General features: G+C 43.8%; 1 protein-coding gene across 1 annotated transcript; it reads right to left on the bottom strand.

The window, feature by feature from the left end:
• Window positions 1-950: 950 nt before the first annotated feature.
• Window positions 951-12,737, bottom strand: Timm17a (translocase of inner mitochondrial membrane 17A). The gene is made up of 6 exons (XM_032915229.1): window positions 12,649-12,737; window positions 8,928-9,027; window positions 8,314-8,377; window positions 4,137-4,265; window positions 2,415-2,525; window positions 951-1,420 (listed from the first exon to the last, which is right to left on the bottom strand). Exons 1-6 carry the CDS (start codon window positions 12,672-12,674, stop codon window positions 1,335-1,337), a joined length of 516 nt encoding a protein of 171 aa, XP_032771120.1. The 5' UTR covers window positions 12,675-12,737; the 3' UTR covers window positions 951-1,334.
• Window positions 12,738-13,948: the final 1,211 nt, after the last annotated feature.

The following is a 13,948-nucleotide window of genomic DNA, read 5'->3' as shown; positions in this document are numbered from 1 at the left end:
GGCAGGTGTGTGCACGATGTACCTTCTGAAGGCTGTGTCACCCTAACACAACCGTAACTGTACACTACTCTGCGCAGTAGGACTGGGGAAATTCTAGCCCCATGGGGGTTCTCAAATCAGCTTTGGGGACCTGAAACAAACACAGCATGTACTTTCTTCTCTCTCTTTTGATTTTCTTTTGAGACTGTTGTCAATTTTGGCCTGGAACTTGGATCCTCAGCCTCCCAAGTGATGGGATTACAGGTGTGAGCTTTCATGTCTGTTTTCTGTATTTTCAAATAAATTATATTCCCCAAATTTCTTCTAGGAATTATTCTCATTTAGAATTGGGTTTATTAGGGCTGGAGGGATGGCTCAGCGGTTGAGAGCACTGACTGCTCTTCCAGAGGTCCTGAGTTTGGTTCCCAGCAACCACATGGTGGCTCACAACCATCTGTCATGGGGTCTGATGCCCTCTTCAGCATGCCTGAAGACAGCCACACTGTATCCATATAAATAAATAAATAAATCTTAGAATTGGGTTTATCAGAAGAAAGTTGTTTTGATGACCAGTAATCAAAAGAAGGCAAAGGCAGCTCTAAAATTTTTAAATTCGAGTTTGTTTTTTTCTTTTTCTTTTTCTTGGTTGTTGGTTTTGTTTTTGTTTTTTTTGAGACAGGGTTTCTCCATATAACCCGGACTGGCCTGGAACTCAGAGAGATCCACCTGTCTCTGGCTCTGGGATTAAAGGTGTGCATTATGCCTGACTATCCAGCACCTGCTAAACCAAGACAGCAGTTTGCTTACAAAGCAAAGGATAAACACAAGGCACATCTTTCAATCCTTACAATCCCGTGTAATGATTCATGCTGATTACATAGTCCTCACATAATCCACTTCCCGTAAACTGCCGGATTGGCATAAGCATGCGCTATCTGAAGTCTGCTCAGTATGAAAGGCAGAACTATGACTTTAAAGGAAAGGTCAAGTCCCAGAAGCCTTTTATTGTCTGAACAACTGTACATAAACACCAGGCAGAGAAGTCCCGAAGGAAGGACAGTCGCGTTTCACTGTCATGTGGCCTTTGGTCCTTTATCTTCTAAGTTCATATACATTCTTTAAATGGTATTAGACATTTATTTTGATCACAGATGCAATCTAAGCATGAATAAATAAACTCGGTATCTTTTCCACCCTCTGAGTCTCTTTTAAATAGAAAAATGTGCTAAATGTCTCTTGATGGCCTGCTTGGCCGCCGGTGTCCCACCTAAGGCTTTCAACAGACTGTAACTTGATCTTCTGAAACCCTACCAAACTGCAGTCCACCCAGGTCCAGGAATCCTGGGGACCAAGTCCTACTGATACTGTCGGTAGTCTCCAAACGGTGAGGACGGCAACTGGCTTGAAGGCAACTGGGAGTGGTCTTCAGCAAACTGAGGGCCTGCAAGGAAGATGGGAGAGGGATGTGTAAGAAAACAGCATCCGATTTAAAGTACAGATATGTAGAAAAGACATCAATCCACTTAAAAGTTTGTGCTACACTATAGCTGTAGTCTCAGTTTCTTTATAAAGATCTGCCCGATGCCCACCAGAGGCCTGGAGAGCCTTCAGATTTATCACAGGACAGACTGGCTCCCCAGGTATTTGAGAATGGACAGCCACATGGAGCTATCACAGAAAATTAATAGTTTTTGTTGTTGTTTTGAGACTTTGTCCAGCTTAGAATCAGGCTGGCCTTGAACTGGTGATTCTCCTGCCTCCACGTGTGCACCATCCCAGTTGATTTGTTGCTTGAGAGGAACGCGGGGCTTTGTGCTGCTCAAATGCTCTACCAACTAGATTATCCTCTCAGGCCTGAAGGCAGTAGTGTTTAAAGGAACTGCTATAAGTTTCCCTGGATCAAGACTGGAAAACAAAAAACAAAACAAAATTCTCCTGTTTCTTAATACATTTTTAACATTATTATTTATTTTTATGTGCCAAAGCATTTTTTCATTGTGGCTAGCTAAAGTGATAATTATAGGCCTGCTACTTTTAAAAACTTTATTTTTATTTATGTGAAGCATGTGTCTGCTTATGTGTGCCACACATGTGTTGTACCCGTGGAGGCCAAGAGGTCATGAGATCTGCTTGGAACTGGAGAGGAGTTACAGTTAGCTGTGAACGACCAAAGTGGGTGCTGGGAACAGAACCTGGATCCTCTGCAAAAGCAGCATGTACTCACGACTATTGAGCCGTCCGTCTCTCTAGCCCCACCTACTATTTGTACACCAGCTTTTGAGGCCATCATAGACTTGAGTATAGACAATATATTGATACCCAAAGTAAAACTCACAAACCACTCCATTTTACCAAATAAAATACATTCTTTCTTAATGTCAGGGAACTGCTCCCATGTGTGTGAACTTAGAACATTGAAGAGAAAGAGGACTTACCATTAGGAAACTGTGCAGAGGCAAACCTGGTCAACAGGATACCAGCTCCTTCAATTAAAGCTAGGAGAATGCCGCCCATCGCAGCTGACCCAACCATGGCTACCGGTCCATCTGAAGACATTAATCACAAAGATTGCTTTAAAGGAAAGGGCTATCCATAGAGTTACGTTTTCTTGTTTCTCAAACTCTTTCACTGTTCAAGATTCACAGTCAGCAAACAATGGCTGAAGAGCCCACTCCAGCGACAGCCTATTGTTTAAACAAAGCTGAGATGGTTTGCACGAGATGGCCCCACATGCTTATATGCTTGAATCCTCTGTCCCAGGGGCAGAGCCCTTCGGAAAGGATTAGGTGGTGTGATCTGGTTGGAGCAGGCTCTGAAACTGTAAGCCCCAAATAAACTTTCTTCTATATATTGCTTTGATCGTGTCTTATCAAAGGAACAGAAAGGAACCAATATAAAAGCTACTGCATTACAGCCATGTTGCATGTATGCAGTTCTGAGGCATGCTTGCATCCCTTATAGCATTGGATCACATAGTCCCTGGGCGGGTGTCACACATGCCTGTGAACCCAGCACAGAGACACAGAGTCAGGCAGAACTCTATGCGTTTGAGGTCAGCCTGGTCTACATTCTAAGTTCCAGGAAAACCAAGGTTAAATGGTAAGGGAAAGATGTTTTTCTCCAAGCTGAATGACCTCAATTCAATGCTGGGACCCACTAGGTGGAAGGACAGAACTAATCCACAAGTTATTCTCTGATTTCCGTATGCTGGGCAGATACATTCACACCAAATTAACCTACTCGAGTACATCAGCTTACTACTAGTGCCTGGACCTTTACGAGCAAAGTGTAAACCTCTAGTCCAAGATCACAGGCGTTCTGGTTTGCACTCGGTCCTTAAGGTCCAGAGGACTGTTACTCCTAACAGTTGTGTGGAGGAGAACTTACACAACTACACACAAAGGGTTTGGCATTCATCAGTCACATATGTACTAAATGGCCATTGCTCTAACTACTGTAACACATCAGTAGACATGTCACATTCTCCAAGGGCACACACCTGTCATCCCAGACCGTGAGGACCAGAGGCAGAATAAGGTATTCAAGGTCATTCTGAGCTATGGAAGAAGTTCAGGGCCTTTCTGGATTACAGGAGACCCTGTCAGCAGACAGACAGACAGACAAACGGGCTAGGAGATGGACTCAGCAGGTACAGGCTCTGAATTCACTTCCTGGAATCTAAGTGGTGGAAGGAGAGTAGTAACTCTGACCAACTGTCCCCCGACCTCATTTGGAACATGTGCCCACACATGGACATGTAAATAATGTAATAATAACAAATTTTTAAAAACCCCACCAATCCTATACTTTGTTATTCTTACTAACTTTTCAGATCACCATGAATATTTATCCTATACCAAATAAACAATGCTCAGTCTCAGGTTCCATTTTTGTTTGTGTCTCTGTGTAGCCCTAGCTGTTCTGAACTCAATTCTTAGACCAGGCTGGCCTTGAACTCATAGATCTACCTACCTCTGCCTCCTGACTGACAAGTTTCATTAATTAAAGGCAGATAGGTCATTCTAAGAAACTGGTTTACTTAATAAGGTGAGGTTACAGTACAATGGAAGGCACCTGCCAACCATGTCCAAGGCCCCAGGCTCAACCCTGAAGCATCACAAAACCCAAAGCACACACAGAAAGCAATGTGCACTTACTTCTTGCTGCCAGGATGGCTCCTGTTAAGGCACCGCTAGTGATGGAGTTCCAGGGGTCTTCTTTGCCTCTTATTTGAACCATACCACAGTCAATCGTGGAAAACAGGCCTCCCCAAACTGCAAAGCTACCTGTTTTATAAACAAAACAAGCAAAAAACAACAGGCCTAAATTTCTTTTTTGCCTTATATTAAAATATTATACTCAAGTAAATTTGTCTTGGAACTAAGCCTGGGGTTATCTAGTGAGCCCATCACAGAGGAGAGAGAAGAGGAAAAGCAGTTAGGGAGCTCACACCCATAGTCCTGGCGAGCCTCTTTTTACTAAACATTGTGCTCCATGCTTACACTGAAGTATCTTGGGGCAAGAAATGGCTCAGTGGTGAAAAGTGCTTGCTGCTCCTGCAGAAGACTTGAGTTCAGTTCCAGCACCCACATCCATGAGCTCACAACTGCCTGCCAGCCCAGCTGCAGGGGACCTGAAACTCTCTTCTGGCCTCCATGGACCTACATACACGTGGCAGAGACATCGGAATGCATGCAATACAAATGAATAAATATTAAAAAATTAGTATGATCTCTAACTTGTCTGAAAAGGAGTGGGAGGGGGTTGGCAGGGAGGGGAAAAAACAAACTTCAGGGACTGGATATAGCTTAGTTGTGGAGTTCTTGTGCAGCACATTCAAAGGCCTATGTTTAATACCCTGCACCATAAATCAAACTAAAATGAATAGATATATAAGCCTAAAAGAAGCTACAAAAGTCTAGTAACATTTAAACCACTTTTTCAGAAGAACACACCTTTCTTTAAACAACATTTCAGTATTCCAAACCAAAGGTTCCTTCTTGGAAGGTGTGCCTTCTTCCTTCCTTTCAAAATTTTACCTTTCTTCATTAAGTATCAGAGAGCATCTACTCTGGCACTCACTGATAGGAACAGAGAAAGCCAGCCCTTCTGGACCACTTTACAGCACATACTCAAGAAGCAGAGGAACGTCCTGTGTGGAATCAGGGAATACCAGGAAGTTAGACACAGAAGGCCTAGTCAATTTTTTATTTAAAAAAAAAAAAAAAAAAAAAAGTGGTGGTTCTCAACCTGTGGGTCATGACCCTGTAGGGGCAATTCTAATGCTAAGGTCCTGTTCCCCCAATTGGTTCTTGGTCTGTTAGTAAAGAAAGCAATGGGCCAACTGCTGGACAGAAGGTACAGGCAGGACTTCCTGGTCCCTGGAGGAGGAGGGAGAGACAAGGAAGGAGAGACAGAGTTCACCAGGTTTCTGGTGGAGAAAAGTTGACCAGTCATGTGAGATCTCAAAACAAAAACTAAGTGGCCACACAGGTCACTCCTATACGCGGGTGTCAGAGATGTTTAGCAGGGATTAGATTCAACTGAACAACTCAAGTTAGGCCAGGTGAGGGAAACGGAACTAAGAGTAATGATAAGGGTATGTTTTCCAGGCGGGAAATAGTAGCGCCCAGCAATTGTACCAAGAAGGCAAGCTGAAAATGAGCAATGGTGTATCTTTCATCCATGGATTCGAGGGAAGGAAGGAGAGCGGCTGGTACAGCGGCCCTTTCCAGGAGTATAGGTAGCATAGCCAAAAGCTATAGGCAACAGGACCCTTTATGTGAGGGGGTGTTGTCGAATGACTCACAGGGGTCACCTAGGACCACCGTAAATATCAGATATTTCCATTACAACTCATAACAGTAGCAAAATTATAGTTATGAGGTAGCCTTGAAAATAATTTTATGGCTGGGGGGTAACCACAACATGAAAAACTGTATTAAAGGGTTGCAGCATTAGGAAAACTGACAACCATTCTTAATAGGATGGGAAACAGGATGTTAACAAGAGCAACAGACAGGGATTCGAAAATATCTGAACCACACCACTCCAGGTTTTTCCAGTTCTTATGTACCAGATGAGCACAGCAGACCCCTCATCTTTGGCCCATCTCATACTTTGGCTGGAGAGAAGATGGCTTAGGGGCTAAGAGCACTGGCCGCTCGTCCAGAAGACTTGGGCTCCGTTCCCAGCACCCACACGGCAGCTCAAGCCCATCTCTTAATTCAGCTCTAGAAGATCTAGCTCGGCTTCTAGCCTCTGTGGGCGCCGGGCACATAAATGGTATAATACACACATGCAAGCAAAACACAGATTAAAAACAAATGAACAAAACCCCCTCAAACAACCACAACCCAAAAAAAACCAAGACTTCTCATGTGAGTCAGAGTACTTGCTAAGACAACATTTGTTCTTAAGAAATCAGTGAGATGACCCAAGTGGTAGGACACCAAGTGCGATGACCTGAGAACCCACACCGGCAGAGAGAGAGAGAGAACAGAGTTGCTCTGTCCCACACACCCCACCCAATTAAGTAAAAGTAAATAAACAAAGAAAGAAATGTATATATACATTTGTGTGTCTGGTGGCCAGGAGGCCTAGCTCCTTAGAGGAGGAATTACAAACATGTGTGAGCTGCCGTGTGGATGCTGGGAATCGAACCCAGAGTCTCTGAAGGAGCAGCCAGTGTTCTTAAACCCCTAAGCCACATCGCCCAAGCATTAAGTCTTTACAATGACTTATGAAACAGTCGGCTCTGATTTGATATTATATTTTCACATGTAGATCATTCCCACACTTTTTTGGTCATCCCTTTTCTTCCAGCTTCCAGTTTTATAAATGTCATGTCTTTATAATTGCACTGGTTTCTGCACAATGTTTTAAAGTCAGCCATGGAGACCAACCTGCTTAATTGGTCTCTCTGATCCCTTACATTACATTCTCTTCAGCGTCATGTTACTGTAGAAACTATCATTTCTGCCTCTCCAAATCTGAGCTTTGGACATAGTCTTCCTTCTGGAAAAGAGGGAGGGGATGTCTTGACTCGTCTTTTTTTTTGTTTTTTTTTTTTTTTTGTTTTTTTTAAAGATTTATTTATTTATTATATATGAGTACACTGTAGCTGTCTTTAGACACACCAGAAGAGGGCATCGGATCTCTTTACAGATGGTTGTGAGCCACCATGTGGTTGCTGGGAATTGAACTCATGACCTCTGGAAGAGCAGTCGGGTGCTCTTAACCGCTGAGCCATCTCTCCAGCCCCTTTGACTCGCCTCATTACCGGTTGATACAGCTAGAGTCGTCTGAAAGGGGGGAGCCTCTGTTGAGAAACTGCCTAAGACCCAGTCCTACTGCATTTTCTTTATTAGTGATTGACAAGGCTGGGTCCAGTCCACTGTAGGTAGGGCCACCCCTGGGCTAGTGATCCTGGCTTCTATAAGAAAGTAGGTTAAAGGCCAAGTGCGGTGGCTCACACTTTTAATTTCAGCTCATAGGCAGAGGTAGGTGAATTTCTATGAGTTCAAGGCCCGCCTGGTCTACATTGTGAGTTTCAGGACAGGCAGGGCTACACAGTCTCAAAAACAAAAGAAAACAACCCTCCCTCCCAAAAAATCCCTGCCTGGGTGTGTAGTGGCCCATGCTCTTATCTCAGCACTTGGGAGGCTAGGCAGGTCAATCTCTGAGTTCAAGGCCAGCCTGATCCAACCAGAGTTACACAGAAAAACTCTATTTTGAAAAACACAAAACAAAACAAAAACAAAAGGGAAGCAATCTGAGTAAGCCGTGGGGAGCAAGCCAGTAGACATCTCCCCTCCATGGCCTCTGCATCAGCTCCTGTCTCCAAGTTCCTGCGGTTTGAGTTCCTGTCCTGACTTCCTTTGATGATGAACAATAATACGGAGGTATAAGCCAAATAAATCCCTTGTCTCCCCGCTTGCTTTGTGGCCAGGGTGTTTTGTTGTAGCAACAGAAGCCCTAAGTTAAAATAAAACAAGCATTGGATACCTAAATGACAGAATTTTAAAAGTACAATAATCCAACTCAACTTTCCAAACAAAGCCATCAATCAAAAAGATCTTACAGGGATACTAGACAAGCAGAGCAAATCAAAATCACTAATATAAAAAGAGGAAACAATACAATTGACTGGCTAAACTCCTGTAATCTCAGCACTCAGGAAGGCGAGGCAGAAAGTTCTAGAGTTGAGTTCAGTCTGTGGACCAATGAAGAAAGGGACAGAGGGAGGGACAGGAGACAGACAGGTAGAGCCTCATGTTCAGGAAAGCAGCAAAAAATATAAATGAAAAGTATAAATGGAAACCTTCCTCTTACCTCCCAATTGTGGAGCCCTGGTTTTAATAGCTGTTAAACTCCCTCGGAGTCTGTGGTTTACTCCCTATAACAAAAACAAAAGGAAGTGGTTTAAAATGTAAATAGATCAGGGACTGGAGAGGTGGCTCAGTGGTTAAGAGCACTTGATGCTCTCCCAGAGGACCTAGATTTTACTCCCAGTATCATGCTAATTCACAATAGTCTGTAACTCCAGTTCTTGAAGAGCTAATGTCTTCTTCTGGCCTCTATGCACATGGTGCAGACAAACATGCAGACAAAACATCCCAATAAATCATGAAAAAAAAAAAATAGGGCTGGAGAGATCGCTCAGAGGTTAAGAGCATTTACAGCCCTCCCAAAGGACCCAGGTTCATTTCCTGGCACTCACTACTGTCTGTAATTCCAGTTCCGGGGGATCTAATCCATGGGCACCAGGCACCAAGTACTGCATAGCAAAACATCCACATACACAAATAATAGTAATAGTAATAATAATAATAACTATGTAATAGATTGTAAGTGTAATCTATTTCTAATCCACTGATGTGGCCATCAATAATATCAACCAGCCCCGGCTTCCAGTGAATATAAAATAAGACTAATCACTCACTCACCACTGGAGAATTTCGAAAACCTTTGAAGGCCTGGAAGATGCCGCCACCTATGGTACCCATGGTAAAGGCACCGCCACAGTCATCCACAATTCTCCAGGGGCTAAAAACAGGAAGGAAGGAAGAAAAGATGACCTTATTTCTTAATCATAAGCCATAGACCTTCTTTTGCTTAATATATAAAAGAATGCAGCAGGTTTCTACATGGAGCCCACTAACCAATAGACTTAGCTTGTAAAATAGGGGAAAGGAGACTGAACTCATCCACAGGTATTCAGCCTCAGGTTCCCAAAGCTAGACGGCTTTAACAGTCGCACTCTTCTTTAAAAGAACGGTATCATGGTGTGGGCCACGTCTTGTTAAACAGCCTGGCCCCCTCCCTATTGCTCCCTGGTTCCCGAGTGTTGGCACTACAGGTCCACACTAACACACTCACAAAAACTTATCTTAAGGGTTGGGGATTTGGCTCAGTGGTAGAGCGCTTGCCTAGCAACCACAAGGCCCTGGGTTCGGGTCCCCAGCTCGAAAAAAAAAAAAAAAAAAAAAAAAAAAAAAAAAAAAAAAAAAACTTATCTTAAGTCTGTTCCAAGAAGTACACTATAAAAAGCAAATAAATAGAAATGAAATAAAGAAAAGAACTGTAATCAACAATATTGATTCAGTTTCTAGAAACTAAGGCATGATCCTGTCTAAAGTTGGGACCCAATGAAGCAGAGTCTGAAGTCTTTTCAGGATAAGTAAATACAAAATAGCATTTTAAGCTTCCGTTTGCATCAGATCCGTTTAACACACTAGAATATTAATTGACAGTTAGAAGTTAACCCAAGGGGGCTGGAGAGATGGCTCAGAGGTTAAGAGCACTGACTGCTCTTCCAGAGGACCTGAGTTCAAATCCCAGCAACCACATGGTGGCTCACAACCATCTGTGATGAGATCTGATGCCCTCTTCTGGTGTGTCTGAGGACAGCTACTCACATACATAAAATAAATAAATAAATCTTTAAAAAAAAAAAAAAAAAAAAGAAGTTAACCCAATATCCAAATGCAGCTCCCTAACTTAGACAATACTGAAATCTGAGTAATCTGACCAGGAGAGTAAAACCACTCACTCCTCTAGGGATCTGGCTAATAAAAGTCTGTATAGAATCCAGGACCTGACACATCCAGCATCTCCAGCCTTGTTAAGGATTTATATAAACTTCTTTGTTATCATACACACACACACACACAGAGTAAATTCTCTTTCAACCAACTCAATAGAGCTGTAATTCTTCCACCACCATCTCCTTCCAGTAAGAGGCTGGGAGTCTAGTCCACTGCTGGCACCCATTATTCACCGTTATTCACCCATTATTCAAACCTAAATGAATTCTGTGAAACAAACACTAAGACTGTTGTTTCTATGTGAGTGCATGCTGCAGCCTAAGCTGGAGAACGTGAGGAAGTCACAGCTCTGGAGCACATAACCACTAGCATACCATGTGACACAAAATAGAGGACCCTAGCAAACTAGTAGGAATGGGCCCGAAACAGGGTAGTGGCTGCTTCCCACCTTTACAGAAGTCTCCTCAAGCTCTGGCAGCCTGGCACCTCCTCATAGTGACAGTGGGATGATTGGCTACTCCAGAGCTCCTGTCAATTCTCCATTAGTCCGAAGGCTGTATAAAATGCTTGCTGCTGTGCAATACAGTAGATCTGCACCTTGATGCAGGGATCTGGAGTCTCTTTTCCCAGGTTAGGGGCTCTACCTCCCTCACCCACTCCTGGATCCTGGTTCCCACACACATGCTTCTTGGGTAAGCCCGAGAGGCTTCCTCAGGCTTATAAACAGTTTCACAAAGTCTAAAGTTAGCAGCAGCAACAACAACAACATAAAAGCAGTCTGTAAGTAGTATATTCATTAGAAGTAGAAGAAATTTTCAGTGTGTCAGTCTCAAGAGATATGCACTTGGGAGAAAGGCAGGAGGATCAAGACTCAGAGACCAGCCTAGGCTACATAGTAAAACCCTGTCTTAACCTCCAATCTATGATCCTTCCCTACAAAAGACAAGCACTATAGTGGACAGACCCTGGACAATCGCTGTAAAAACAGTATGCTTTTAAACTTACCATTATTGCTTACTAGAATCTGAATAATAAACTATTTTGCGCTTTAGAATTCATAGTCTTTTACCTTGACAAAAAGTCTGTGACTATCTCCTCTGCGTTTTACAAATGAACAAAGGCTCAGACAGAAATTAAGCAGCCTGCCCAAAATCAACTGACTGAGTAGTACAGCCAAGTTAAGCACAAAATTTGGTACTCTAAACTCCCTAAACTCTTTCCACTATATTTATATAGTCTAAAGGACTCTGAGACAGCAAATGATAAAAGAAGTATTATGACAATGATTAAACCCATTTACTGTTTCAGACAGTGCAGGCTTCAGGACATACTAAGAAAAGGAATGTCCAGCGACTTTATTAAACACTAAGACACGGTCCTGCAATGTATCCTGGGCTGGCCTGGAACCGGCAACCCTCTTGCCTAAGTGCTGAGATTACATGCACTCCTACTGCTGAAAATATGTGTGAAACAAGGTCTAACCTGGCTGGCCTAGAACCTGCCCAAGCTGTTCTTAAACTTGCTGGTTCTCCTGCTTCTACCTCATGAAGTGTGGGTTACAGGCCTGTGCCACGTGACCTGGGGAAAAACTCAGCAACTTATAAAATCTTTAATGCAACAAAATTACCCTCTCCTACCAATCTGTGTCATTATATGGTATCCAATACCAACTTACAGTCCAGCTAAACCCTGCATATCCAACCTCAACACATGGAGATAACCTTCTCTGGAGGACAGAGGGTTCAAACATACTTTTGGGGGTGCCACCAAATAATTTAAAGTCCTGGGCAGATTCACTATTTGAGGATAATACCCTGACTCTCATTACAAACAAATACAAACCCAGAATAACCTAAATATCAAGATCTAAATCTGCTTGTGACCCCTGAGGCTTTATTCAAAAAAACTTGAGACTCAACAGCTATTACACTAACTTTCTATCTTGCTCTGCCTGATTTACTCTTGTTTACTCCTTGAGCCAAGCACACAGCCCTCACTTAATAAACGCTTAATGGATGAATTTATTTCCGTTCGTGGCTTTTCGGAGAACATACACAGCTTATCTCTTTCTATTTTCCACATATTGATTTATCTCTCCTTTTTACCCGGGAATTCCACGCAGGAAAAGCCGCTCCAACCCACAAGGAGCTCATCCAGACCTCTTGGACTGTGGATGAAATTCGTGGTCTACTCATTTGAAATGCTTCATCATGGAAACACTTATGACCATACACACAAGGCCTCAAGTATGGCACTCGGAGATCTACATTCCCTTCGTCGAAACTAGAACTGAGCAGAGCGAGGCCTAGGGACGTGTTCAAGGTCCTCAGCCGGCAGAGGGGAGCATTATTGTCCCCACACAAGGTCGACAGCACCTGCCCTAGGGAGGAGGTTCCAAAGCTCCACCAAGCCGGGCACCGGACCTCCTCCCTATGCACAAGGTCATCGGGGTGCTGGGTCCCGGCACACTACATTAAAAAGCCACCTTGGTCACGCTCATTCGCGCCACCCACAGCTGCCCAGCTCTCCGAGCCATGCGGCGCGGACCTCCGCTTGCACTTCGAACTCCGACCACAGCGGGCGGAGGGGGTAAGGGACAAGGGCGACGGCGGCAGCTCACCACGGCTCTCTCGCATACTCCTCCATCTTGGCTCCAACCCGCGCGAGAGTGTAGGGCACGCTGGGCGGAAATTGATCCCCGCGACGGAAGTGATCCCAGGCGGAGGCGTGTTACTGGACGAGGATTGGGTCATCATTCCCCGCCGCAGCCAATAGCAATCGAGCTCCGCTCCCCTGCCAGGCTGTGGAAGGTTTGAGGGTTCGGAGTACAGCGACGGAGTTCAGGTTACCCCCGTGGCCTGGGATAAACATTTATTGTCCTTTTTTTCCCCCTTTAGCCCCTGAGACAGAGTTTCTCTGTGTAACTCTGGCTGTCCTGGAACTCGCTTATGTAGATCAGGCTGGCTTCGGACTTAGAGGTGAGCTAACCTCAACCTCCCGAGTGCTGGGATTAAAGATGTGTCTCACCACTCCCCACACGCTGTTTCTTGTTGTTTTTGGTTTGTTTGTTTTTTTTTTTAAAGTACTTCTGCTGTTTATTAATATTCCTACTTAATTTGCCGTGAATAGTGACTCTTTAGCAAATATATGAAGCTCTTGTAGGGGAGAACTGTTTGGTCGTAGCGTCTGGAATGTAATTTTTTAATAAAAATTCTTTTTATTACATTTATTTATGGATTTATATCCAGGATCTGGTGGATGCATAGAGGTCTGAGGAGAACCTACAGTTATCAGGGTTGGCAGTGAGCACTTTACCCACTGAGCCAACTCACCAGCACGAAAATAAGTGTGCCTCTTACAGAGCTACTTGGACCATTTCAGGGGCCGTGACCAATTTGAGACCATTGATTTTGGGAGTTATTGATGCAGGATCCTCTTCCATTCTCCCTACAAAGGATACCCAGAAAGCACGAGCTATGTTTAGCCCAGAGAAGAGAGACTAAAAATAGGGCTAAAGTCATACTTAAATTGGTAAAAGTTTTGTCTAGCAGGCACCAAACCCTGAGTCAGATCCCCAGCGTCACATACTCGGGTATGGTGGCACAAAGTGAAGGCATCGGTTCAGTGTTATATCCTCAGTTGCACGTAGAGTTCAATGCCAGCCTGAGATGTGAGACCTCCCTGGTTAAGGAAAAAACACTAAAAGCATGAAATTCTATCAGCCTAATTTTAACTACTATCAGGAAAACCTAGTCACTGTGCCAGCTGTGAAGGGAGTTTCTATCCATTCCACCTTTTCTTTTTTTTTTTTTTTTTTGTTAACTGTAGAGATTTGAGGCTAGAGAGATGGCACAGACTGCTTTTCTAGAAGACTGGGGTTCAATTCCCAGCACAAATATGGCAGCTCCCAATTGTCTCTG

Source organism: Rattus rattus, chromosome 10, assembly GCF_011064425.1.
Source record: "Rattus rattus isolate New Zealand chromosome 10, Rrattus_CSIRO_v1, whole genome shotgun sequence".
NCBI lineage: Eukaryota > Metazoa > Chordata > Mammalia > Rodentia > Muridae > Rattus > Rattus rattus.
This window is presented reverse-complemented; position numbering and strand designations above follow the sequence as displayed.